This window comes from Borostomias antarcticus (assembly GCF_949987555.1).
Source record: "Borostomias antarcticus genome assembly, chromosome: 8".
Lineage (NCBI taxonomy): Eukaryota > Metazoa > Chordata > Actinopteri > Stomiiformes > Stomiidae > Borostomias > Borostomias antarcticus.
The window spans coordinates 659789-683788 of NC_140241.1; the positions used below are offsets into that span (position 1 = coordinate 659789).

Here is a 24000-nt window from a genome sequence, read left to right on the forward strand (position 1 = left end):
CGGGTCCGTATCCTTTTCCTACCCCGATCCTACCCCTGACCCTGCCTCCATCTGGGCCCAGGCACATTCACGCACACACAGACATACACCAGTGTTTGCCATGTCTCTCCTATGATGTTATTAGCCTCTCTTACTCTGAAAATGTAATTTAATGTTATTTATTGCTCTATAAATGTTCTTAGCCGGTAGACAAACATACTCCAGGAGCTTGCTCGATCGCCTTGTTGAGAGGGGTCAGGGAAGAATTTTTACAGCTCACTTATCTGGCCCCCGGGTGATTACTGTTTTTTTGCTTCCCTCTGGAATATGTAGGGGTGGGTCATATGCCCACCTCCCTTGTTCTCTGTAAAGCGCATTGTGTTGCCTCTGGGTATGAAATGCGCTATACAAATAAAGCTTTGATTGATTGATTGATTGATTGATTGACCTCACCAGGGGACTGTGATGAGGTCAGCGTGGCGGAGGTTCTGTTGGTTTTGAAGCTATTGAGTAGATCACAAGTAACCTTAAAACAGGGCTAAACATGTGTTTTCCCTTTACTACTCCTTTAAGTTCCCTCTACAGGATGGAGAGAGTCACCGCTGGGAGAGGGGAGGAGGGGCCTCTGAGGTGGGGAGGAGGGGCCTCTGAGGCAGGGAGGAGTGGCCTACTCTGGTCAGGGTCAGGGCTCTTCTCTGTCCTGACCCCACGGTCAGGGCTCTTCTCTGTCCTGACCCCACGGTCAGGGCTCTTCTCTGTCCTGACCCCACGGTCAGGGCTCTTCTCTGTCCTGACCCCACGGTCACGGCTCTTCTCTGTCCTGACCCCACGGTCAGGGCTCTTCTCTGTCCTGACCCCACGGTCACGGCTCTTCTCTGTCCTGACCCCAGGGTCACGGCTCTTCTCTGTCCTGACCCCACGGTCACGGCTCTTCTCTGTCCTGACCCCACGGTCACGGCTCTTCTCTGTCCTGACCCCACGGTCACGGCTCTTCTCTGTCCTGGCCCCACGGTCACGGCTCTTCTCTGTCCTGACCCCACGGTCACGGCTCTTCTCTGTCCTGACCCCACGGTCACGGCTCTTCTCTGTCCTGGCCCCACGGTCACGGCTCTTCTCTGTCCTGACCCCACGGTCACGGCTCTTCTCTGTCCTGACCCCACGGTCATGGCTCTTCTCTGTCCTGACCCCGCAGTGGTGGAATGAACTGCCCACTGACGTCAGGACAGCAGAGTCGCTGCCCATCTTACGCACCTGTTGTATTTTTAGTTTGCTATTCTTGCACTTTGCCTTCAGCACTAGATGATGCTCTTAATCACTTGTTTTAGAAAGGATAGGCACTTGTTCTGGCAAGTAGTAGCACATTGGCTTTTCCTACATTACAGTAAATGCAATTATTGTAAGTCTTTTTGGATAAAAGTATCAGCAAAATGACTAATGTAATGTAAACTGCTATTTTATTGAGCTTTCAAAAATATTACTTTATTTCTTTAATTGCTCTTTAAATGTTAATGTTTCAGGCCATTCTGTTGTTTTTCTCATTAGTAGCCTTTCTGACAGCTATATGGAGCTATTCTAATTCTAAATAGTTTGAAAAGAAGCACAAGCGTTCTCCCTTTCTCCTTCATGGTCAGGGTGACAGGTGGAGACATTCTGTGAAGAGTTGGAGCTTAATTTGAGCGCTGCAAAGTTTCATCTCGCAGCTGACGTCTGCATCATTATGTGTATGGAGGCTGGGGGGGGGGGCAGGTTGTCCCATCTCTACCCTGCTCTGCCAGTGATATTATACTTAATGAGAAGGAGACAACATGGCTACAGACATCATCTATAACCTCCCCAGACCCCCCTTCTTACACACACACACACACACACACACACACACACACACACACACACACACACACACACACACAGCCAAACCCGGAATATCGACTTAATTGGACAGCTACACACTTGACTCCCATTGACCTCAACAAGAAGATTGTATGAGAGAAAAGGTCTTTGGTGTAATCCAGCCCTTCCCTGCCCCAGAGAGAGAGAGAGGACTGGGGAGAGACAGAGGCCTTTAAATGTCTGCCCTTGTTCATGCATTATTCATGAGCTACTCAATAATGAAAAATACATAATAATAATAATAATCATCATCATCATCACCAAAACCAAACTGCCCTAACATTGTTAAAAGCACCACTTTTAGAGCATCTGATTCTCTTCCATAGTGTTGAACTGAACCAGGCGCACGCCGTGAAAATAGTCCCCAGGACTAACAGGACTAACAGGACTAACAGTACACAGGACTAACAGTACACAGGACTAACAGTACACAGGACTAACAGGACTAACAGTACACAGCTGAGCTGGCTGATATGAGTTAGCACGCTAGCTATCCTTTCATCTCATCTGAACCTTTATTTATACTTGACAGTACACTGAGGTTTCCCTCATTTGCAGTGACGACGAGTGGAGTAAAAGTAAAGCAGATAAAACAAGGTAAAGCATGATCACACTGTTACACTGTTACATAAAACCTAAAGAATAATAAGGCAAGAGTCAGCTAAAAAGATGAAATATAAAACAAAGTCAGCTAAAACAATTACACAATAAAGTGCAGTGGTTAGTGACCAAGGTTTTAAAATGTGTTAAGTTCTGAAGAACAACCAGTTTTAAAATGTGTTGCAGGTCCTTCCTGAAGCAGAAGGAGGGCTTCCCAAGGGTTGTGAAACTCAGGGGACTCTGAGCAATAGGAGGTCATTTGACTGAGTAGGGATGAACCAGAGCTCCAAACTAACATCCTTGTACGATAAAAAGGTTGCTTGCCAATAAGTGCTTTAAAAATAACTAAAAAAAATAACCAGTGGCTATTTCACCTCTCTTCAAGGGAAGGCCATCCAACCTTAGAATACACAACAGTGGAAAACTGTCTCTATTTCTGTAGGAAGACAATTTTTCTGTCTATGTTTACTTACAAGATAAGCAATGTTGAACTTGAAAGTGAATTTTTCATGAAGCCAGAAACCCAGGTATTTATATTCTGCTACTCGTTCGATATTAGAACCATTTACAGCAGTTATATGGAGCTTACTATGGTTAATATCCCTGGCTCTCTTCCTTGTTCCTAGACAAGAACAGTGGTTAATTCAGATGTGATCCAGGGAATAGATCCAGGGAATGTTCTTTACCCTTTAACCTTTTACCTTTTAACAGAGCATGCTTATTTACAACAGATAAAAACACTTGAGTAAAAAAGAAATCCAAAGCTAATTCAACATCAGGAATGGCAGATGTAAGATAAATATCAATATGATATATATATAATATAATATATATACTATATATAATATATATATATATCATAATATATAAAGGTCATTTAAAAACCTTTGTTCATTAAAAATTCTCAAATTTCTCTTAAAGGAGTAGTAAAGGGAAAATGCATGTTTAGCCCTGTTTTAAGGTTACTTATGATCATATACAATGGTTCAGATCAAAATGTTGACAAAACTTGCACTTTTGAGAAAGTCTGATAATTGCTCTATCACCGTTTAGGTCATACAATGGATGTGGGTGGGTATCCATTGTATGACCAAAACGGTGGTAGAGCAATTATCAGACTTTCTCAAAAGTGCTAGTTTTGTCATCGTTTTGATCTGAACCATTGTATATGATCATAAGTAACCTTAAAACAGGGCTAAACATGCATTTTCCCTTTACTACTCCTTTAACTGTGATTCGAGATAAGGTAATCTTTAGATGTGTCTCTGATGCATGCAATAGGAATGGTCGCTAATATCTAGATCAAAAACACCACTAGCAATTATTTTGTTTCTCCCTTTCAGAAAGATGAGATTAATTAAGGTAGACCTTAAGGGGCATCTCAGGTTCGGTTTAATGGGCTCATTTATCAACTGGGATCAATTAAGACTAGAAGAGACATCCTTTAAACAGTCTGCAGCATTTGATAGCCAATCAAATTAAAATCTCCCATAACTATCAGTTCAGAGTTAACAGGCGAGAGAGTAACCCAACTAAAAGGTCCGTTGATGTAGCAACGGCTGAGTGAGGTCTATAGACCCCGACGACTACAAAGGAATTATTAGACCCACAATGAACTCAAAACAATCAGGCATAGTGACAGCATGTGAAACAGAAGCAGTAAAACAGGATTTCACATAGATGGCCACCCCACCACCCTTTCTCCCAGTTCTGTCAACTCTAAAGATGTCATAATGCTTCAGGGGCCCTCGGAGTCACTAACACTAACCCTAAGACAGGGTTCAGAGAGAGACAGAGTATCACCATCCGTCCATGTGGGCAGTCTTCTTAGTAATCACGTAATTTATACGTTCCCCCACTAAAAAAAGTTGGAGAGGAGAGAGAGAGACGTCCTTGTAGCGGTTTGAGAGGAGAGAGAGAGACGTCTTTGTAGCGGTTGGAGAGGAGAGAGAGAGACGTCCTTGTAGCGGTTTGAGAGGAGAGAGAGAGACGTCTTTGTAGCGGTTTGAGAGGAGAGAGAGAGACGTCTGTAGCGGTTGGAGAGGAGAGAGAGAGACGTCTTTGTAGCGGTTGGAGAGGAGAGAGAGAGACGTCTGTAGCGGTTGGAGAGGAGAGAGAGAGACGTCTTTGTAGCGGTTGGAGAGGAGAGAGAGAGACGTCTGTAGTGGTTGGAGAGGAGAGAGAGAGAGACGTCCTTGTAGTGGTTGGAGAGGAGAGAGAGAGAGACGTCCTTGTAGTGGTTGGAGAGGAGAGAGAGAGAGACGTCTGTAGTGGTTGGAGAGGAGAGAGAGAGACGTCTGTAGTGGTTGGAGAGGAGAGAGAGAGAGACGTCCTTGTAGTGGTTGGAGAGGAGAGAGAGAGACGTCTGTAGTGGTTGGAGAGGAGAGAGAGAGACGTCTAGTGGTTGGAGAGGAGAGAGAGAGACGTCTGTAGCGGTTGGAGAGGAGAGAGAGAGAGACGTCTGTAGCGGTTGGAGAGGAGAGAGACGTCTGTAGCGGTTGGAGAGGAGAGAGAGAGAGACGTCTGTAGTGGTTGGAGAGGAGAGAGAGAGAGACGTCTGTAGCGGTTGGAGAGGAGAGAGAGAGAGACGTCTGTAGTGGTTGGAGAGGAGAGAGAGAGAGACGTCTGTAGTGGTTGGAGAGGAGAGAGAGAGACGTCTGTAGTGGTTGGAGAGGAGAGAGAGAGAGACGTCTGTAGCGGTTGGAGAGGAGAGAGAGAGACGTCTGTAGCGGTTGGAGAGGAGAGAGAGAGACGTCCTTGTAGTGGTTGGAGAGGAGAGAGAGAGAGACGTCTGTAGCGGTTGGAGAGGAGAGAGAGAGACGTCTGTAGTGGTTGGAGAGGAGAGAGAGAGAGACGTCTGTAGCGGTTGGAGAGGAGAGAGAGAGAGACGTCTGTAGCGGTTGGAGAGGAGAGAGAGAGACGTCCTTGTAGTGGTTGGAGAGGAGAGAGAGACGTCTGTAGTGGTTGGAGAGGAGAGAGAGAGACGTCTAGTGGTTGGAGAGGAGAGAGAGAGACGTCTGTAGCGGTTGGAGAGGAGAGAGAGAGAGACGTCTGTAGCGGTTGGAGAGGAGAGAGAGAGACGTCTTTGTAGTGGTTGGAGAGGAGAGAGAGAGACGTCTGTAGCGGTTGGAGAGGAGAGAGAGAGAGACGTCTGTAGCGGTTGGAGTGGAGAGAGAGAGAGACGTCTGTAGCGGTTAGAGAGGAGAGAGACGTCTGTAGTGGTTGGAGAGGAGAGAGAGAGACGTCTGTAGCGGTTGGAGAGGAGAGAGAGAGACGTCTTTGTAGCGGTTGGAGAGGAGAGAGAGAGACGTCTGTAGTGGTTGGAGAGGAGAGAGAGAGACGTCTGTAGCGGTTGGAGAGGAGAGAGAGAGACGTCTGTAGTGGTTGGAGAGGAGAGAGAGAGACGTCTGTAGTGGTTGGAGAGGAGAGAGAGAGAGACGTCTGTAGTGGTTGGAGAGGAGAGAGAGAGAGACGTCTGTAGTGGTTGGAGAGGAGAGAAAGAGAGACGTCTGTAGCGGTTGGAGAGGAGAGAGAGAGACGTCTTTGTAGTGGTTGGAGAGGAGAGAGAGAGACGTCTTTGTAGCGGTTGGAGAGGAGAGAGAGAGAGACGTCTGTAGCGGTTGGAGAGGAGAGAGAGAGACGTCTGTAGCGGTTGGAGAGGAGAGAGAGAGACGTCTTTGTAGCGGTTGGAGAGGAGAGAGAGAGACGTCTGTAGTGGTTGGAGAGGAGAGAGAGAGAGACGACTTTGTAGCGGTTAGAGAGGAGAGAGAGAGAGACGTCCTTGTAGTGGTTGGAGAGGAGAGAGAGAGAGACGACTTTGTAGCGGTTAGAGAGGAGAGAGAGAGAGACGTCCTTGTAGTGGTTGGAGAGGAGAGAGAGAGAGACGTCTTTGTAGCGGTTGGAGAGGAGAGAGAGAGACGTCTGTAGTGGTTGGAGAGGAGAGAGAGAGAGACGTCTGTAGCGGTTGGAGAGGAGAGAGAGAGAGACGTCTGTAGCGGTTGGAGAGGAGAGAGAGAGACGTCTGTAGCGGTTGGAGAGGAGAGAGAGAGACGTCCTTGTAGTGGTTGGAGAGGAGAGAAAGAGAGACGTCTTTGTAGCGGTTGGAGAGGAGAGAGAGAGACGTCTGTAGCGGTTAGAGAGGAGAGAGACGTCTGTAGCGGTTGGAGAGGAGAGAGAGAGACGTCTGTAGCGGTTGGAGAGGAGAGAGAGAGACGTCTGTAGTGGTTGGAGAGGAGAGAGAGAGACGTCTGTAGTGGTTGGAGAGGAGAGAGAGAGAGACGTCTGTAGCGGTTGGAGAGGAGAGAGAGAGACGTCTTTGTAGCGGTTGGAGAGGAGAGAGAGAGACGTCTGTAGCGGTTGGAGAGGAGAGAGAGAGAGACGTCTGTAGCGGTTGGAGAGGAGAGAGAGAGACGTCTGTAGCGGTTGGAGAGGAGAGAGAGAGACGTCCTTGTAGTGGTTGGAGAGGAGAGAGAGACGTCTGTAGCGGTTGGAGAAGAGAGAGAGAGAGACGTCTGTAGCGGTTGGAGAGGAGAGAGAGAGACGTCTGTAGTGGTTGGAGAGGAGAGAGAGAGACGTCTGTAGCGGTTGGAGAGGAGAGAGAGATGTCTGTAGCGGTTGGAGAGGAGAGAGAGAGACGTCTGTAGCGGTTGGAGAGGAGAGAAAGAGACGTCTGTAGCAGTTGGAGAGGAGAGAGGTGACATGAGGAGAGAGAGGTGACATGAGGAGAGAGAGGTGACGTGAGGAGAGAGAGGTGACGTGGCGTGGGCAGTAGCTGGTGATCCCCTTAATCCCGTGTCAGAGTTTGACACTGAGGCCTCCACTTGTGCATGGTGAGAGAGTGTGAGTGTGTGTGTGTGTGAGAGAGTGTGAGTGAGTGTGTGTGTGTGTGTGTGTGAGAGAGAGAGAGAGACAGAGACACAGAGAGAGAGTGCATGTGTTATAGCATTGAGATCCCCAGAGCCTGTGCGTCTATTATTGTTTGTGTTCAAGGATTTCTTGTCAAATGTGAACACAAATAAAGATATTAAAGTGTGTGTGTATCTCAGTGTGTCCCCCAAAATATCATGAAATAGCACATATTCCCCTGTAGAATTGAACAGGCTGGTATCTAGAACATGGCACAGAAGTTATACTCAGAGGTTTGGTGTGTCTTTTAGATCATGTCTCACTGTGTTATACTACCTCAGCCAACCGTCCTGAATGAGACCCTCTGCCCCTGTAAACCCCGGAGGACAGTCTCCCTCTGTCTGGTTGAGGAGGGAAACATCCAGGAGAGGTGGAGGCCATCTTCCTCTGTCTGGTTGAAGAGGGAAACATCCACGGAGAGGTGGAGACCATCTTCCTCTGTCTGGTTGAAGAGGGAAACATCCACGGAGAGGTGGAGACCATCTTCCTCTGTCTGGTTGAAGAGGGAAACATCCAGGAGAGGTGGAGGCCATCTCCCTCTGTCTGGTTGAGGAGGGAAACATCCACGGAGAGGTGGAGGCCATCTTCCTCTGTCTGGTTGAAGAGGGAAACATCCAGGAGAGGTGGAGACCATCTTCCTCTGTCTGGTTGAAGAGGGAAACATCCAGGAGAGGTGGAGACCATCTTCCTCTGTCTGGTTGAAGAGGGAAACATCCAGGAGAGGTGGAGACCATCTTCCTCTGTCTGGTTGAAGATGGAAACATCCAGGAGAGGTGGAGGCCATCTTCCTCTGTCTGGTTGAAGAGGGAAACATCCACGGGGAGAAGAGGTGCAGGAGTGTAATTAAGGAAGAAAGACAGGTCGGCCTGCTGCTATTGATGATGTGCCACTGGAGGGAATGAACTGGAGACCTCGTTGTCTCTCCCCCCCCATCTTTCTCTCTCTCTCTCTCTCAATCTCCCCTTCTTTCGCTCTTGCTCATCCTCTCTCTTTCATTCTCTCTCTTTCACCGTCTCTCCCGTTCGCTCAACCTCTCTCTCACTCATTCTCTCCCTCTCTCTCTTCCTCCTCTCTTTCGCTCTTGCTCTCCCTCTCTCTCTTTCGTTCTTGCTCATCCTGTCTCTTCCTCTCTATTTCACTCTCTCTCTTTCACCGTCTCTCCCTCTTTCACTCTCTCCCTCTTTCGCTCTTGCTCATCCTCTCTCTCTCTTTCTGTCTCCTTTTCTCTCATTCTCTCTTTCTCTCCCACTCTCTCTCCCCCCCTCTCTCTCTCCCTTTCGCTCTTGCTCTCCCTCTCTTTTTCTCAACCTCTCTCTCCTCTTTCACTCTCTTTCACCGTCTCTCCCTCTTTCACTCTCTCCTTCTTTTGCTCTTGCTCATCCTCTCTTGCTCTTTCTCTCTCTCTTTCTCCCCCTCTCTCTCTCATTCTCTCTCCTCTATCTTTCGCCCTCTCTTTTTCTTTACCTAGTCTACAGGGATTCAGTCCATCCAGGAGGAGGTTTAACGTGGAACTGGGACACCAACATTCTTCTTAAAGCTTCTTTGTTTTTCCTGTCAGCGAGCAGCAGCTGTGTTCACAATCTGTGGGGATTCTTCAGTTCAAACCACCGTGCTGTGATGGTATCCTAGTGATACCTGCTGTATCCTAGTGATACCTGCTGTGATGGTGTCCCAGTGATACCTGCTGTGATGGTCCCAGTGATACCTGCTGTGATGGTATCCCAGTGATACCTGCTGTGATGGTGTCCCAGTGATACCTGCTGTGATGGTGTCCTAGTGATACCTGCTGTGATGGTCCTAGTGATACCTGCTGTGATGGTGTCCTAGTGATACCTGCTGTGATGGTATCCCAGTGATACCTGCTGTGATGGTATCCCAGTGATACCTGCTGTGATGGTCCTAGTGATACCTGCTGTGATGGTATCCCAGTGATACCTGCTGTGATGGTATCCCAGTGATACCTGCTGTGATGGTATCCCAGTGATACCTGCTGTGATGGTCCCAGTGATACCTGCTGTGATGGTCCCAGTGATACCTGCTGTGATGGTCCCAGTGATACCTGCTGTGATGGTCCCAGTGATACCTGCTGTGATGGTCCCAGTGATACCTGCTGTGATGGTCCCAGTGATACCTGCTGTGATGGTGTCCCAGTGATACCTGCTGTATCCTAGTGATACCTGTGATGGTGTCCCAGTGATACCTGCTGTGATGGTATCCCAGTGATACCTGCTGTGATGGTGTCCCAGTGATACCTGCTGTGATGGTGTCCCACTGATACCTCAAAACACACAACTTACAGGCATAGATATTTGTTTATCACCCCAAACGACGACTGCTTTACACTGACTGTTCTTTACTCTGACTGTTCTTTACTCTGACTGTTCTTTACTCTGACTGTTCTTTACTCTGACTGTTCTTTACTCTGACTGTTCTTTACACTGACTGTTCTTTACTCTGACTGTTCTTTACACTGACTGTTCTTTACTCTGACTGTTCTTTACACTGACTGTTCTTTACTCTGACTGTTTGAAACCGTTCACTCGATCACTCACTCCCTATTCCCTATGTAGTGTTTTTCATATAGTGAACTACATAGGGAACGGTTGAACAGTTTTTCGTACACTGCACTGAACGTCACTGCGTCAGATATTCATGGAAGCAAGCAAGCAAGCATGAACCCAGTATCATGCAAATTAACCGAGCATTGATGGCAGCAGGTTGAAATGTACTCAGGTAGTATTGAGTTTCCATGTTCAGTTTTGAATAAATCCAAAATAAATTGTTAAAATACTAATGATGTGCAAGTGTGGTTTTGTCAACTATAGTGCTGTCTGCTAATAGGAAGCTGTAAAGTTGCACATTCCGAGCCAGTTAGCTCACAAGCTCACGACGAGCAGCAGATCCATAACGTTAGTGCTATTGGTAGCTGTCGGCTAAAGCAGTTAGCTAACGTTACAATGTTGATTCCTGTAGACATTTTGATGCTGTTTCTCAGGCATAAACGGAGGTGAACTCAAACTCGCATTAGCAGCAAAACAGCTACAGGAATCAGTGACATTAGCTAACTGCTTTAGCCACTGATAGCTACCGTCTTCTTCTTCACGTCTTTTCAGTAAAACATGACAGCGTTGCATTGTGGTATATGGGATAATTGTAGTGTACATTGTCTGTTCACTAGAAATCGTTGTGAATTGTGGGTATTTTATAGTGGACTATATAGTGAATTAAATTAACCGTTATGAATTTGAACACTAGAAAATGGCGGACACACCATATAGTGCACTATATAGGGAATAGGGAACGGTTTGGAACACAAAGGAAGCGTGTCACAGCAAGAGTCATAGGTCATTGGGGTCATAGGTCATTGAATCCATCCCTGTGAAGCAGGGCACACACACACACACATACTGTACCGCAAACTCATCTGCTCCCTATAATGTCAGAGAGCCTCCCTTCACGTTTTCAAATCAATAATTCACGAGGGCCATCAAACTTTGATAACTTCATAATGTCCCCGTTTTGATTTATTCATTGGCTTGTGTGGCTCGAGGAATCTGCTCTAGATTCCAGCACCTTGCTGCTCCCAGAGAGACCCTTTCTGTTGCCAGGACAACCCATTCTGTTATGGCTTCCAAGAACATCCAAATGCTCTCTCATTCAAGACCCACGACATGCGTGAGGATCCCAAGACAAGTCGCTTGTGTAGATCCCAGAAACCAGGATAGGTTTAATCTCAAATAGTCAGTACTGTAGCTCTTGTAATTCATTTATTGTATTCAATTATTATGTAATTCAATTATTTACGTTCAGATTTCAGGTGTCTTAATTGGGCATCGGGGTGTTGAAGAGATGGATTATCCTTTTATCAAGTCATTATCTTTCCTCCTCCTTTCCCACGCCACTTTACGTTAACTCTCAACTTCTCTCACTTTCTCCTTCTGCTCTCTATATCTCTCTCTATCTCTCTTTCTGTATCTCTCTTTATCTCTCTATATACAGCATCTCTCTCTGTCTCTCTCTATATCTATATATATCTGTATCTCTTGTTCCAGAGTTTGCTTTATCTCCATCTCTCGCTATATATATCTCTCTCTGTATATCTCTCTCAATATATATATATATATCTGTATCTCTATATCTCTATAACTCTTTCTCTATATTTCTCTCTATATATATCTGCATCTCTCTATATCTCTATATATATCTCTGCATCTCTATACATCTCTATCTCTCTATATATATCTCTGCATCTCTATACATCTCTATATCTCTCTCTATATCTCTATATATCTCTATATATCTCTCTATATCTCTGCATCTCTATATATCTCTCTGTGTGTCTCTCTATATCTCTGCATCTCTATATCTGCATCTATATATCTCTCTCTATATCTCTCTCTATATCTGCATCTCTATATCTCTCTGTATCTCTTGTTCTTGCAGTGCATGGTGTTTGACTGGGACTCCAATGGAAAGCATGACTTCATCGGTGAATTTGAGGCCACATTTAAAGAGATGAGAGGCGCCATGGATGGAAGACAGGTATAGTACCTCGACAGGTGTGTGTTTGTTTGTGTGTGAGTGTATGTGTATCATATTGTTGTCATGAACATTTCATCTCAAATATGTGCATGTATATAGTTAGCCTTGATCATGACTGGGTTGTTAAATGAGCAGCAGCCGTCAGACTGTGTGTGGAGACGTTTGGACAGAAGCACGTAGGAGAGGCAGCACTCCCACGGATCACTGACTGACTGAACATGTGTTTCTCATGTGGGCTGCTTTGAAAGTTGTGTTTGCCTTCTAGCCGGACATGGCCTGCAGGACGCGCCCAGCGAAGGTCAGGGTTTCTCCAGGGGTCAAAGCCACAGAGGTTAATATATTATGTTGATACTATACTATATATTAATTTATTTTAGTATTGTATGAATACAGTATATATATGGATAGATCGATCCATATCCATGGTGATTTCTCTATATTTAATAGAACTACATACAGACATGGATGTACATAGTGTCCATAGAGACGCTCCAGTCTTCACTCATGAGGATGCTTGTTTTATGTCACTGGGTTGGGTGAGAATGACAAGAAAAAATGGAAGACTGGAGTGTGAGAATGAGTTCTCCCCTGCAGAGCCCCCCTCCCCCCTGCTAGCGCCCCCCTCCCTCTCAGTGTGGAGGGGGGGGGGGAGAGCACCAGCTGGCCTTCCCTAGCCGCCAGCGCTGGTTGTTACTACGACCCGATACGCCCGCCAACCCTGGCTCCTCTCAGACGTTCCCTCACAGTCTGACACACCCACTTGTATTTCATCAAGCAAAATATGGATGAAAAAAAGCTTTGGGGGCACCGACAATGGGCAAGAGGAAAAACAAGGTAGAATAGTTGAGTTGATGGAATATTCCTTTAATCATGGTTAATGTTACCTGGGGAGGAGATGACATTTTTAAAGGTCGGGGGATGTGCTAGGGTTGGTGTAACTAATGGCCCTGGGAAGATATAGATTTCAAGACACTTTTCAAGATAACTTTTACAGCGCTCCGCATTTATCACTAATTACGGTCTGACGGAACCTTCTGGGCGCACGAATCAATCCCACCAGCAGAACGGCGTGTGTGTTCTGCTGCACGCCGTTTATTTCCCCGCTTTCAAAGAGAGACGGAGCGACGGAGCGAGGCGACGCCGGCACTTAGAAGCAGGATGTCTTCCTGGGAACAGAGAGGAAGTTGTTAATTAGCGTTGTCTCCGGGATGACAGGTGAAGGGGTTCGTTCTGCTCGCTGGGCCTGCGGGGAGACAGCGCTGTCTTCGTTAGCCAAAGGACCAGCTGCCCGGAGGGCGGGGAATCCTGGGCGACACCGCCACACGCTTCTGTGTCTAAATAAACCCTGCGGCTCTTTTGGCCTCAAACGCGGGCTTAAAAAACAGCCCATTTGCGCCTCTAATTGGCTCTTTAGGGCCGTGCGCTGGCAGGGCCTGCTGCCGTGGAACCCGTGTTCAGCCAGTCCCATTTGATAGGGTTCCAAGGCACCAACCGTATAAAGAGGTGCGGGTTCCTGGAGAACGTGTGATTGGTGCTTTGTCCCAGTGGACGGAGCTGCAGCCATCTCGAGGGCAGATAGTCACTCAAATCGTGATGATTTTTAAAATTTTTAGTGTGCTATGATGCTTACTGTGTACTACGGTATTTTAGTGTGCTATGATGCTCACTGTGTACTATGGTATTTTAGTGTGCTATGATGCTCACTGTGTACTACAGTATTTTAGTGTGCTATGATGCTCACTGTGCACTACGGTATTTTAGTGTGCTATGATGCTCACTGTGCACTACGGTATTTTAGTGTGCTATGATGCTCACTGTGTACTACGGTATTTTAGTGTGCTATGATGCTCACTGTGCACTACGGTATTTTAGTGTGCTATGATGCTCACTGTGTACTACAGTATTTTAGTGTGCTATGATGCTCACTGTGTACTACGGTATTTTAGTGTGCTATGATGCTCACTGTGTACTACGGTATTTTAGTGTGCTATGATGCTCACTGTGCACTACGGTATTTTAGTGTGCTATGATGCTCACTGTGCACTACGGTATTTTAGTGTGCTATGATGCTCACTGTGTACTACGGTATTTTAGTGTGCTATGATGCTCACTGTGCACTACGGTATTTTAGTGTGCTATGATGCTCACTGTGTACTACAGTATTTTAGTGTGCTATGATGCTCACTGTGTACTACGGTATTTTAGTGTGCTATGATGCTCACTCAACCCCAACCCCAACGTTGAGATAGGCGTGTGTTTCCACGCTCATACAGTGGGGGTTCATGCGCTCTTTCCCAGATGGAAGGGGAAAGGCTACAACTCACACAGCAGATTGAATATCTGTGTATCGGTTCTGCAAAAAAAGGAACCTCTCATTTTAGAATGAATGGATCTAACTTATCTTCCTTACAATTCAATGGGGTTTTAAACTAATAACTCATACTGAGGACATAATGAGGACAAAGTTTAATAAGCTTGTCAGCCTTGAATCCTTCAAATAAGTCTGCAGCTTAACAAATGAGCAAGCTGATCAAAAGTGGATTTGGTTCATAGACTTCCATTCTTAACCCTAACCCTAACCTCTTTGAGCTGCTGCAACATCACAAGCATTTAAAGTGATGTCAAAATAAACGGTCATGTCAGGAGGAAGCATGCAAAGCTGCAATAGAACAAGTTTAAATGGTCATCATAACTTAAATAGTTTAAATGGTTATCATAACTTAAATAGTTTAAATGGTTATCATAACTTAAATAGTTTAAATGGTTATCATAACTTAAATAGTTTAAATGGTTATCATAACTTAAATAGTTTAAATGGTTATCATAACTTAAATAGTTTAAATGGTCATCATAACTTAAATAGTTTAAATGGTTATCATAACTTAAATAGTTTAAATGGTTATCATAACTTAAATAGTTTAAATGGTTATCATAACTTAAATAGTTTAAATGGTTATCATAACTTAAATAGTTTAAATGGTTATCATAACTTAAATAGTTTAAATGGTTATCATAACTTAAATAGTTTAAATGGTCATCATAACTTAAATAGTTTAAATGGTTATCATACCTTAAATAGTTTAAATGGTCATCATACAGTAGCTTAAATAGTTAAAATAGTCATCATCGCTTAAATACTTTAAATGGTCATCAGAGCTTAAATACTTAAAATGGTCGTCACAGCTTCAATAGTTTTAGAGACAGACGGCAAAAAGTGGGTGGAATAATAATAAGATGAGAGAACAACAGTGTTCAAGCATTCTAATAGTTTCAGTAGTTCAGCCCATTGCTGCCTGCCTTAGTTAATGATTCTCTAGAATCAAATACTATTTGTTTGCCCTTTTCTCATTGTAGTGGGTGTTATTGTTGTCATTCATTCCAATGTTTAGCATCTCCTGCTATTCTAGCCACGTTTTAACATAATGTGGGACGTATTGCATCATTATAATCAAGCATCTCATTATTCAAGAATGCACGGTTACCCACATCACCACGTGATGGTCTCTCCTCCTCTCACAGGTCCAGTGGGAGTGTATAAACTGGTCTCTCCTCGTCTCACAGGTCCAGTGGGAGTGTATAAACTGGTCTCTCTTCCTCTCACAGGTCCAGTGGGAGTGTATAAACTGGTCTCTCTTCCTCTCACAGGTCCAGTGGGAGTGTATAAACTGGTCTCTCTTCCTCTCACAGGTCCAGTGGGAGTGTATAAACTGGTCTCTCTTCCTCTCACAGGTCCAGTGGGAGTGTATAAACTGGTCTCTCCTCCTCTCACAGGTCCAGTGGGAGTGTATAAACTGGTCTCTCTTCCTCTCACAGGTCCAGTGGGAGTGTATAAACTGGTCTCTCCTCCTCTCACAGGTCCAGTGGGAGTGTATAAACTGGTCTCTCCTCCTCTCACAGGTCCAGTGGGAGTGTATAAACTGGTCTCTCTTCCTCTCACAGGTCCAGTGGGAGTGTATAAACTGGTCTCTCTTCCTCTCACAGGTCCAGTGGGAGTGTATAAACTGGTCTCTCTTCCTCTCACAGGTCCAGTGGGAGTGTATAAACTGGTCTCTCCTCCTCTCACAGGTCCAGTGGGAGTGTATAAACTGGTCTCTCCTCCTCTCACAGGTCCAGTGGGAGTGTATAAACTGGTCTCTCCTCCTCTCACAGGTCCAGTGGGAGTGTATAAACTGGTCTCTCTTCCTCTCACAGGTCCAGTGGGAGTGTATAAACTGGTCTCTCTTCCTCTCACAGGTCCAGTGGGAGTGTATAAACTGGTCTCTCCTCCTCTCACAGGTCCAGTGGGAGTGTATAAACTGGTCTCTCTTCCTCTCACAGGTCCAGTGGGAGTGTATAAACTGGTCTCTCCTCGTCTCACAGGTCCAGTGGGAGTGTATAAACTGGTCTCTCTTCCTCTCACAGGTCCAGTGGGAGTGTATAAACTGGTCTCTCCTCCTCTCACAGGTCCAGTGGGAGTGTATAAACCCCAAATACAAGATGAAGAAGAAGAACTACAAGAACTCTGGGATCGTCATTCTGAACCAGTGCAAGGTGATTAGAACCATTCAGAACCATTCATTCTGAACCAGTGCAAGGTGATTAGAACCATTCAGAACCATTCATTCTGAACCAGTGCAAGGTGATTAGAACCATTCAGAACCATTCATTCTGAACCAGTGCAAGGTGAGGTGAAGGTGATTCAGAACCATTCATAACACTCTCTCTCCTGCCTTTCATCTTTCTTTCTGTCTGTCTGACTTTCTTTCTCCCCCTTTCTCTTATGCTCTTTCTCTCACCTCCCACTCCCCTACTATCCTCACCTCCTTCTCTCCTTTCCTCACCTCCCACTCCCCTACTATCCTCACCTCCTCACCTCCTTCTGTCCTCACCTCCTCACCTCCTTCTCTCCTTTCCTCACCTCCCACTCCCCTACTATCCTCACCTCCTCACCTCCTTCTCTCCTTTCCTCACCTCCCATTCCCCTACTATCCTCAACTCCTCACCTCCTTCTCTCCTTTCCTCACCTCCCACTCCCCTACTATCCTCACCTCCTCACCTCCTTCTGTCCTCAACTCCTCACCTCCTTCTCTCCTTCTGTCCTCAACTCCTCACCTCCTTCTGTCCTCAACTCCTTCTGTCCTCAGCTTCTCACCTCCTTCTCTCCTCACCTCTTAAACTCCTCACCTCAACTCCTACTCTCCTCTCCTCCTCACCTCCCACCCATCATATTTTTCCCCATCATTACAGCGAGTGAGTAGGGAATTGTGGGAAGTGTGGTTCTTAGAACGCAGTGCCGGTTTGATCACGACCAGAGGGGCCTCCGATCTGGGGAGATTCTCCTGCAGCTTTAACAGGGGCTTGAAAGGCCTGTCAGGCTCATGGCTGCTGCCTGGCTGGCATCGTCCTAACAGGCTGGGATGAGCAGCACAGAGGGGACAGGGAGGCTGTCCATGGTGTTGACAGCCTGGTGATGGTTGGGCCAGATGCTTGTGAGCAGATTACCGGCGCTCAGCTGTCCTCAGATCAGCTGCTGTCCAGAGAGAGCGTTTCTCACTCCTCCATCTCTCGTCCACAGATCATCAAGATGCACTCCTTCCTCGATTACATCATGGGCGGCTGTCAGATCCAGTTTACAGTGAGTTTACACAGAGTCTGTCCCTGTCTCCCTCCTCTCTCTCTCTCTCTCTCTCTCTCCCTCTCTGTTTCTCTCTCTATCCCTCCCCCTCTCTCCCTCCTCCTCTCTCTCTCTCCCTCCTCCTCTCTCTCTCTCCCTCCCCTCTCTCCCCCTCCCTCTCTCTCTCTCCCTCTCTGTTTCTCTCTCTATCCCTCTCCCTCTCTCCCTCCTCCTCTCTCTCCCTCCTCCTCTCTCCCTCTCTCTATCCCTCCTCCTCTCTCTCTCTCCCTCCCCTCTCTCCCCCTCCTTCTCTCTATCCCTCCCCCTCTCTCCCTCTCTCGCTTTCTCTCTCTCCCTCCCTCTCTCTCTCTATATATATATGCATATATGTCTCTCTCCCCCCTCTCCCTTTCTTTCTCTCTCTCTCTCTCTCTGTATATAATATATATATGCATATAAAGTATATGTCTCTCTCTGTCTCTCCCCCCCTCTCCCTTTCTCCTTTTCTCTCTCCCTCTCTGTCTATCTCGGTCTCTCTCTCACTCTCTCTCTCTCTCTCTCTCTCTCTCTCTCCCTCTCTCTCTCTGTCTCTTTCATATCAGTGTGTGTGTGAATCCTCTCTGCTGTGGTTGTCAGTATGGCCGTTCTCCCGTCACGGGAGGTAAAGACATGATGCTGTTACTCTGCTGGTTATTGATGATGTGTTGTTCTGCTGGTTTGTGGTTGTTGTTGTAAACAACACTGAGGTAAACATCCTCATCCAGAGTTGTTTATTGAACGGTGAAGAGTTGGCGTGACAACAACTGCATGTTAATGTAAAAATTGAGGTGTATTTAATTCCTGCAATTTTAAACACTAGGGCTTCTCTGAGAGAGCTCCTCTTCCCCAAAACAAGCTTGAAGCATCTAATCCGTCTTTAATGAGGAACCATCTTTCTATAGTCAGACAGCGTCTCTATGGGAGGAAGGGAGGAATCTGAGAGGAAACTGAATGACTGATCTGTATAAAAAGCTGTAATAGCATTAGATGGAGGAATAGAGGGAGAGAGAGCTATAGATGTAGCAACAGATGCAGGGGTGTGTGTGTGTGTGTGTGTGTGTGTGTGTGTGTGTGTGTGCGATCGTGCATGTGTGTGTGTGTGTGTGTGTGTGTGTGTGTGGGGGCGCATACATTTCAGATAATTGGCTCGTTTGCGTCTTGCCTTCCCAGGTAGCGATTGATTTCACCGCCTCAAATGGCGATCCTCACAACAGCTGCTCGCTGCACTACATCCACCCGTACCAGCCCAACGAGTACCTGAAAGCCCTGGTGGCCGTGGGGGAGATCTGCCAGGACTACGACAGGTCAGAACAACACCACCACCAGGCTGACCAACAGCCAATCACACTTCAGCATAGTTTTAAACGCGTTCACAGGTTATTGCACGTAAGGAAGGATGAAAACATGCTGTGTAATTATTTGTGGAATAGAATAAAAAGTGTATTCTAGTCGATATCTGTGCAGTAACCTTGTCCGAAAGTCATGGAAGTGATGGATGTTAGTGAGCGAGTATATAGCTACTCAACACCCGCAGAGGCCATGTGCTGTAATAAAGCAGAGGAGTAGTTTTGTTCTGAATGGCCTGCTGATTGAATAACGAGCCCAGATCTGATTGAATAACGAGCCCAGCTCCCCGGACCCCTGCTGTCGTGTCGTGTTGTAATCAGCCGTGTTCTTCTGTCTCAATCCAGCGACAAAATGTTTCCCGCTTTCGGCTTCGGAGCGCGGATCCCGCCTGACTTCAAGGTGATTTCCACAGCTAGCTCCGCCTCCCCCGCCTAGCTCCGCCTCCCCCGCCGCCGCCTGGCTCCGCCCAGCGGGGGCTCTACGAACGACCCCCCCTGAGGCCAGACGAGACGGCGGGCCTGGTTGTGGACAGGCGGTGATTATAGAAGCCCCCCCCCCCATGCCTGAGACTGCCCCCCCCATGCCTGAGACTGCCCCCCCCATGCCTGAGACTGCCCCCCCATGCCTGAGACTGCCCCCCCCATGCCTGAGACTGTCCCCCCATGCCTGAGACTGTCCCCCCATGCCTGAGACTGCCCCCCCCATGGCTGAGACTGCCCCCCCCATGCCTGAGACTGCCCCCCCCATGCCTGAGACTGCCCCCCCCCCATGCCTGAGACTGCCCCCCCATGCCTGAGACTGCCCCCCCATGCCTGAGACTGCCCCCCCCATGCCTGAGACTGCCCCCCCCACGCCTGAGACTGCCCCCCCCATGCCTGAGACTGCCCCCCCCCCACGCCTGAGACTGCCCCCCCCATGCCTGAGACTGCCCCCCCCATGCCTGAGACTGCCCCCCCATGCCTGAGACTGCCCCCCCATGCCTGAGACTGCCCCCCCCATGCCTGAGACTGCCCCCCCCATGCCTGAGACTGCCCCCCCCACGCCTGAGACTGCCCCCCCCCACGCCTGAGACTGCCCCCCCAGCTGTGCCGGTCCAGAAGCTGAGAGGCGCGGTCTGTCTGAGTGACTAATCTGGACCCAGCAGGAGAACACCTCCTTCATGCCCAGCCCTCCACACACAGCTGAGAGATACATGTTCACAATCACACTGCCTGTTGTGTGTGCGTGTGTGAGTGTGTGAGTGTGTGAGTGTGTGAGTGTGTGAGTGTGCGAGTTTGTCTGTGTATTTGGGGTGCGGGGGGGGGGGGTTAGGGTTACTTTTCAATGATTACTAATATGTGTGTGTGTGTGTGTCTTGATGCACTGAACACATAGATTAGATGTATACCATAGGCTGTGTGTGTGTGTTTAGACTCAGCTTCCTGTGCTGCTTCACTTTCACATCACATGTTGTTTGTGTTTTGGGTGGTGATTACCAGATCACATGTTGTTTGTGTTTTGGGTGGTGATTACCAGATCACATGTTGTTTGTGTTTTGGGTGGTGATTACCAGATCACATGTTGTTTGTGTTTTGGGTGGTGATTACCGCTGAACTCTTCTTCCCCCAGGTGTCCCATGACTTTGCTGTGAATTTTAATGAGGAGAACCCAGAATGTGCAGGTAGGTGCCTGGAGGTATTGTAGAGGCGTAGAGGCGTAGAGGCGTGGTGTGGGAACCACAGCCTGTGAGGATGTTATACGACTCTTCTTCAGTGGCTCAGCGGTTGGTGTTTGAACTGCCCACCAGGGCCGGATGAATCTAACGCTCCCACAGTAGTTCACACTCAGGAATTCATTTGAACCATTTATTTTTGCCTTGGCACAGCTTCTCTGCTGCAGGGCTGCTACACCCCCATACAAGAACACAACAGTCCCTCCACAGAAACACAGCAATTAACACACTACGGAGGTGGTGAGGGGCAGCGGTGGGTCACAATAGCCAGCAATGTGTGTGTGTGTGTGTGTGTGTGTGTGTGTGTGCATGTGTACAGTATATGTGTATGTGTGTGAGTGAATTAATGCCCTTAGGCAGCCACCATAGTAGGTAGCAGCATATGAGATTATATATTAGATTATATATGAGATTATAGTGTCTGCTTTTATTACCCCAGCGGGATTATTCCAGATTACTGTCATGCCCTTCCACCTAAGAACACACCAGCTACATTCCAGCGGCAAATGAAACTGTGCTGGGTGGGCTCAGGGGTACACACTGTCTACTGAGTGATATTTGCAATCTCATAATATCTGGAGAATGTGCCGTTACAGGGTTATCCCCTGAAAATCCACTAAACACGGGGTTAAAAGGTGCCAGTGAGAAACGGGGCTAAAGTAAACAATGGACCCTGCATCACGTTTTTGCTGTCCAATCACACGACTTTTTCACGTCATTACAGTCGGCAATAGGCAACCAAAATCATTTGAATGGAAACATTAGTCGCATTTTCCAACAGACATTTAAACCAGGTCTAATAGAACTGCAGTGTGAATCATCATCCTGGCACATTCCAAAGTGGGCTGAACAAGCCTGAGGGAGCCCCCAAGAGATACCGCTCCATCTCTGTTACTGTATGTATCCCCTTCAAGATCCTGGAGCGTCTCATCTACGCCCGCGTCGAACAAATCATCGACCCACTGCTCCCACAGGAGCAGGCCAGGTTCCGATGTGGGAGATCGACCGTAGATCAAGTCACTTTGATGACTCAAGACATCGAGGACAGCTTTTCGGCTAAAAAGAAGACCAGAGCCGTCTTTATAGACCTGACGGCTGTCTATGACACCGTATGGCACCGCGGCCTCACCTGCAAGCTGCTCCACCTGCTGCCGGACAGGCCAATGGTCAGCTTGATCGTGGAGCTTGTCTGAAACCACAGCTTCACCCTCACCACCGGTAGCGGACAGCGAAGCAGGTTGCGTCACCTTAAGAATGGCGTCCCCCAGGGATCTGTCCTGGCCCCCCTCCTATATAACATCTACACCTACGACCTGCTGACCACAGTCTCCAGGAAGTACGCCTACGCAGATGACCTTGCGCTGGTGTACTCAGCTGGAGACTGGCAGGCCGTGGAGGAGACACTGAGCCAGGACATGCAGATACTAGCGTGACCTCCAGAAATGGAGATTGAAGCTCAGCGAGACAAAGACGTGTCGGAGGCCTTCCACCTTAACAACAAGGAAGCCAAACGTGAGCTCTGAGTGCACATCGATGGAACACTCCTGCAATGCTGCGCTGAACCAACCTCTCTCGGCGTGACTTTGGACAGGTTGCTCACGTTCCGCCGTCACCTCCAGACACTGCGCAAGAAGTAAACAGCTCGTGTGGCGTTGATGAGGTGACTGGTCCGATCAGGCTGGGGCGCCGGCGCAAAAACACTGCGTACGACAGCCCTAGCCCTGGTCTACTCCACCAGGGAATATTGCGCTTTGATGTTTGATGTCGCAGCGCTCACACCCGCCTCATCGACCCGCCTATCAACCAAGCCTTGCGCATCGTGACAGGATGCCTGCGTCCCACTCCTGTGGACAACCTTCCCATCCTCGCAGGCATCCAGTCCGCTGGCCTCCGCCGAACAGGAACCACAGCACGTCTCGCCTGCCGGGCCGCGGAGCCTGACCACCTGCTCCACGACAGGCTCACTGCAACAGCGGAGCCTCCCCGGCGTCTCAAGTTGAGACACCCTTTTGTTCCTGCAGCACGGGATCTCCTGCAGCAATGCAGAGATCTTAACATCAGTGGGGCAGGAGGGCGGACTACACCTGGCGTGCGGAGTGGGAGGCAAACACCTCCAGACTCTGTGGTTTCATCCCGGCCGCCGGTCCTTCCCCTCCCGGGATGTTCTTACCCAGACCAGCGTGGGTGAGGCTTAATCGCCTCCGGCGGCAGATGCTTCCGCTCATCAATGCACAGATGGGGCTTGGTATCCTGTGCGGCGTGCGAGTGTGGCGCCGAGGAACAAACCGCAGACCACGTCATCCAGGACTGTCTGATATATCAGACACCCAGCAGAATGCATGACCTGACGGTTGTGAATGACGCAACGGTGACATGGCTCCTGGAGGTGTGCCCGGATATATAGCCCAGGTGACCCCTCACCCAGGCCTGGGGTGGTAAAAGGATATCCCCTCGGCCCCGACCCTGGGGGGAGAGGATTTAACAACAAACCCAAATGAAGAATAATGTGTCAGGATGGTGCCGGTGTGAAAGTTTTCTTCATCTGGGGCAAACTGCTCCCTTAGCCTGGGGCTAACAAGGTTGTAAGAATGTGTTTAGCCCCAGACTAAAGTACTGTGTGAAAAGCCCTGAGGAAAGACATGCTCCCCATTCACTAACATAAGGGAATGTTCTGAACACTCTAGCGGCAGTTGGTCATTTCAAATGTCAGAACACCAGCACCAGAGGTAGAGACTGCTCATAAACCTGCAGCGCTTACTTCACCACCTGCGTGTGATTTTGTTCCCGCCCTCGGAGTTCCTAATCCCTGCCGTAGCTACGCCATACTGCGGCGCAGCCACCTGCTTTCATTCCTTGGCATTCACTTAATTACTTTTTGGTAAATAATAATTTGTATTTGTTATAATAATAATACGAATAATAAGACTAATAAGAATAATAATAAAATATTTGTAAATGTTATTCACAAAGCACTGTTAATTGTGAGAACAATCTCAAAGTGCTGATTTAGTGCCCCCGAAAAAGTGTTTTTGTGCCTTAACATATTGTGGAGGGGGGGGGGGGGGGGGGGGACACCGGGGGGGGGGGGGGCACCAAGTGTGCTAGGATCGGCACTGAGTACAGATCACAACAAATATCTGCTGGTCCTTGTGACTAAACCTAGCATAGAGCCATCTTAGACTATACTCTTAAACATTTAACTTGTTTGGGTCAGAGTTACCAATAAGGAGAGAGAGGGTGGAAGTTAGAGTGCAGTTCACAATCTCAGGAGCTCAGGCGCTTGAAAAGGCCTGAAGAATACAGGACTGAATGAGAACGAGCAGAATGAGCCACAGAAAGCCTCTCAAGATCGTATGGAGCTTCTGTTATTGCCCGGTACAAGGGATCAATAGGC

At 47.9% G+C, this 24000-nt stretch overlaps 1 protein-coding gene across 1 annotated transcript in view; it reads left to right on the plus strand.

Moving 5' to 3' along the window:
• The window catches only part of cpne4a (copine IVa), a gene marked incomplete at both ends in the record, with an annotated part of 104082 nt that overhangs the window by 24848 nt on the left and 55234 nt on the right, over window positions 1-24000 (plus strand). The window contains 6 exons of the mRNA XM_084441972.1: window positions 11818-11916; window positions 16360-16446; window positions 17471-17530; window positions 18719-18852; window positions 19240-19294; window positions 20504-20555. Of these exons, the coding sequence (XP_084298098.1) occupies window positions 11818-11916; window positions 16360-16446; window positions 17471-17530; window positions 18719-18852; window positions 19240-19294; window positions 20504-20555 (487 nt within the window). The remainder of the gene's footprint in view (window positions 1-11817; window positions 11917-16359; window positions 16447-17470; window positions 17531-18718; window positions 18853-19239; window positions 19295-20503; window positions 20556-24000) is intronic.